Source organism: Loa loa, assembly GCF_000183805.2.
Source record: "Loa loa unplaced genomic scaffold supercont3.25, whole genome shotgun sequence".
In the NCBI taxonomy this organism is placed as follows: Eukaryota; Metazoa; Nematoda; class Chromadorea; order Rhabditida; family Onchocercidae; genus Loa; species Loa loa.
This window is the reverse complement of record NW_018108205.1, coordinates 221,296-226,108: the sequence shown is the minus strand read 5'-3', so window position 1 is coordinate 226,108 and position 4,813 is coordinate 221,296. Positions and strand designations below refer to the sequence as shown.

Sequence of the window (4,813 nt, the reverse complement as noted above, 5' to 3'; positions counted from 1 at the left end):
ATATATATATATATATATATATATATATATATATATATGTATATAACAGTTTAATGAAATGTTAAACTATTCTTACTGAAAAATCAACTATCCTTACTACCTTTCAGAAAATTGAACGTTCAGTTATAAGAACAACCTCCCTCTTCCTTGTTCCTGTCACCTTATCAGCAACTTGAATAGTATGCAAAATGATTCACATGAATAGTTATACCGCATGTGAATCAGAGAAATATTCACAGATATTAATACAGATACGCACAAGCAAACACATCATTTGCTTTTATGTGAATTCCACAAAGTTCATTTATATTTTCGAAAATATGATTGAAAAGAAACTTGAGCGTTTATCATTCAATAACAGAAAATATCATATAAGTAGAACAGTTCAAATGACCAAGTTACTATACTCAACTTCATAAAGTAAGAAACTAGTTCTCAGGTTACCATACTTTTTTAGAACGATGTTTTGTCAGAACTCCTCTTAGAAAACAAAGGGAACAAATGTTTCCGTTACCAAAGAATCTCGAGAGCTATGACTTTTCTGCAAAAATGAAAAGTCTCCGTAAGATAATATATATGTGAATCATGAGGAAGAAATTATTATATTTCGCTCAATTTGTCCAAAAATATATACTACGCAAAGGAATACCAACGACCAAACTGCATGTCGTTAAAATGACTAAAATGATGTCCAAAAGACACATATTTGTCAAAAAATCAGTAATCTAGTGAATAAGATGCTTTCAAGAAATTAGAAGGGTACAGGCGATTACTAAAAACATCGTTTTTTTTTATTTTAACTGAGTTCTGAACAATATGAAAAACACCGCCAAATACGGCAGTGCAGCAATTTTTTGAAATAGCATAGTGTATTAAAAAGCATTACGCATCAGTAATCAGTAAGAAATCCCAAAGACAGAGTACGACTAAAATTTGTCCTTTTGTGAACCCTAACAGAAAAAAAAAGCTGTTCAGGACTTTGAGTTATTGCAATTTCGCCACAAATAACTTCCAATTTAGATCTCTTCCCCAAAATACGCCAAGCATGCACTTGATATAAAATGTCAACATGCCTGAGATCGTTGATCATAGAGCTTTTCGAAATGTTCCTTGAGAAATAAGATCGGATTTTCAGGTTTGTTTATACATAAGCTAACAATCGCTTCTTTGACCAACTGCTGAATGTTATGCCGTTGCACATAGGCTTGACATTGAGCTAGCTGCGCCTCTTCACTGCTGCCCCCGGATGCCATATCCAAAGTAAACTAAAAAGTCGAAACATAAATCCTGCATTATGACGAGTCAGAATATGATAACGTTGACGACCTCATCAAGGAAATGAATGGCTATAGGAACACATTTCAACAATCCATCAACAATGTTCTGTGCATTTTTGCTATATTCAGTCCGTTTATTGCATTTAATGTTTAATATTTAAAAAGCTTTTTTTTGATTTCACATCAACGAAAAATTTACCAGCACTGGGTCTCTTACAGTATCCAGCAGGACTCCAAGCAACAGTGAAACTTATTGTGACAAACCTTACTAAACTGCTCTACATAGAGAAAACAAAAAAGAAAACAAAAAGTGTGAATTTTGTTTTAGAAAATATTCGCGTAGGAATCCACACAATTTGCGTTCAAATCACTAAACATGTGGATGAATTTCCGAATGCAACATTAACGCAATATTTTCGAGACCTTTCCTGAACACAGAAGATCTGAACTTCATGAACAATTCCTAAATGTTACGCAAAGGGTACCGAGAAAATGTCTAAAGATGAACACAGAAAGAAATCAGAACGGCTGCAAAAAATGGGGCAGTGAATATCGATAGCGAGGAAAGATGAAAGAGTAACTATTCTTGGATAAGAGTAATTTACCTCTACCAAACATCTCACATCCATCAACAAACAAATATGACAAAAACATGAACGTCATTGACGTCTCTCTGTTTCGTGCATTTCATAGTTGCCTTTTTAAATTCGTCCCTTTGTATGACTCTTGATGAACATAATAAAAAAGAATGTTTGTCCAATTTGACACTGAACTACTCAACCAACAGTATGCACAACAAGACATCTACTAACAACTAACTGTATAACAACGATTCAATAGTTGTCATGAGGTCTTTTTTTTAGATTTAAAATAGCTTTCTTTGTTTTTGATATATTACATTTCGATTTTCAGCCGAATGATGGTGGCTCTTCTTTAGTACTGTCAAAAGATCAACAAATCATGAAAGAGGCTATATAAAGCAGACAACACACAGCATTTCCACTTTGCTTCAACGTTTATCGAGACGAAAACTGAAGACTTACGGGTTTATCTTTGATATATGAGGCCAGAAATATAACATTTGAAAATGAAAAAGAATCAACACAATAAACATGCCTTGATCGAGATTTGATAATTCTAAATACTACACCCTGTGAATGTATCACTGAACAAAGAGGCCATTCGATAAACTTGGATTCCCGGCAGATTTATGGAGAACTACGACCTACTTAATACTGAAAAAATTAAAATTACAAGAACTGAACAGGACCAATACTACAAGATGAAAAACAGATGCCCACAGTGGAGATCGCCTGTATGGTCGTAGAAGACAATGATGGATATTTTCCAGAATTCCAAACAAAGAAAAAATACTACGCATTGCGATTAACACAGATACGAAGATCCAAAGTGTCGAAAACCTAATTGGTGACTGAATTAAAGTGAATAACATGACAAGTGGTACTTGTAGTGATAGCAGTCCTCCACTTCCCCGTACACCCAATTACGACATGAAAGAGAACAAGAACTGCACCCACACCTCAACAGTACTTTTAAACAAATATTAACGGTGAAAATCTGAATCAGTTTACAGTATCACTACCACCCTAGCAGATATACAATACCAGTCACGTATCAAGGAACCACACTTTTTTCAGATGTCTATAAACCGATCAACGGCCATAGAAAGTCATATACTTCCAAATGCGGTTCAAGCAATAATTTACAAATTGCAAAGCAGTTACAACAAACATAAATATGAATTACACTAGTTCACACTCGCAAATACTAAAGCCATGACAGAAGCGACAACAGAATTTTAATAGGAGAGATCTGTAATCTGTTCCATTCAAATCGGACGAAGAGCATCCATATCACAAAAGCGAAAGAAATAACGCATTTAATTGGACATCGGGCTTCAACCCTATTTTCGTTAAAAAGTATTTTTTCACAACAGGAAATTGGAATGGTCTCTGCTTACAACATTTACATCATAGACGCCATGTTCGGTAGCAGCCTATAAGTATAAATGCTGTTTTGAAACGTATTACAAGTACAAACAAGGATATTTTAAAAAAAATGGTTCACTGCATCTAAACGTGAAAAGCACAGAAAGTCACAAAGTACGGGAGGGCTTGTATTAAAACGACTAAATAAGTAAACCATCTCATGCTCGTTATGCAAAACACACCACACTACTAATGGATAACTGGCAAAAAACGACAGGACGTCCAGACCTAAGTGCAAATAATCAACCAAAATGGTCCTTGCTTCTCATATCAGCACGAAACAGATATTCTTCCAGTTAATATTACAGCAGAAGAGGAGAGCGTAAAGAACTCTTTTACTTTATGCACTAACTTCGCACACTTACACATTTTGACAAGTTAGTAACGCAGCACGCTTCAATTGTCAATTCGTTTTATATATCAAATCTTAAAACCATAGCAAAGCTATGCACCTGCGTTACCACTTTTATTTGCAGCAACCGATCAGCAGACCTCCATAACGCGACCGATCCATCATAAATTCGGCCACCAGTGACGTTCGATATCAGTTTGTTTACTGTGAGTTTCGAGTAAGATAAAATTAAAAATACTTCGCTTCGCAAGAAATCACGTGAAGGACGATATCAGCGTACTTTCATATCAGCACATCGTACTTTACATCTACTGCTCATAGCGAATAAAAAGTGTTAATGCGTATTAGAAGTACATGTGCTGTAATCGATTGCACGGAGAAACACAGATCGATCAACAACAACATGAATAGAAAAGAGAACAGGCAGAGATGGGTCAAATAAGTGAGGGGATGCAAGGAGAAAAGTAAACTAAACTAGGAATATGGCAATCTATGGCTGGTTGGTTAAATGACGAACAGGAGTCTATGAAGCAACGACTATTCCGGTAAAAAAAACCGGATCATTCTGCATTTCTGACTCGTTGCATTCCATGGTGCGTATGAAACGTGAAATATCTAGAATAAGTTAATATATCAAACAGACTGAACTGGCAGTACCGCAACCACAGAAACGAGAAGGAAGGAGAAATGAGAGGATGGCAAGAGGAGTGACTCAAGCAAGATGTTAGACATAATATGCGGCCTGCTGATTGGATAGCATGCACTATTGGATAGCATGCATCCTCAACCGGCAACGCATCTTTGTGGAAAGATGAACAGATGAAAGAAGAGCATGAATACGTAGATGACAGAAAGACCACACCATACAATGGGGGTGATTGTATCAGTACCGGTAATACTCCTGTTGTTACTGCAGCTGTATCGTATACTAAACATGTATTCAATTCCGATAAAAAAGAAAAGACGCTCACTCCGTCTTGCAACAATCGCTGCTCGCTTGGAAGACCACTCAATTTAGATTCTTGCGCTGCAAACTAACCCCGTATTTGCTCTTATTGCCCGGTGCGTATGCGTATACACAATGGATACTGCCATTAACTAAGTTGTTACATTCTGGCTACCAAATTGAATCGCACATACTGGCCACAAACTCTCATATACATAAACATATACAT

General features: G+C 36.1%; 1 protein-coding gene across 1 annotated transcript; it reads right to left on the bottom strand.

The window, feature by feature from the left end:
• Nucleotides 1-1,064: 1,064 nt before the first annotated feature.
• On the bottom strand, nt 1,065-1,253 carry LOAG_12705 (cAMP-dependent protein kinase regulatory subunit; the record flags this gene model as incomplete). Its single annotated transcript, XM_003148217.1, has 1 exon — nt 1,065-1,253. One exon carries the CDS (start codon nt 1,251-1,253, stop codon nt 1,065-1,067), a length of 189 nt encoding a protein of 62 aa, XP_003148265.1.
• Nucleotides 1,254-4,813: the final 3,560 nt, after the last annotated feature.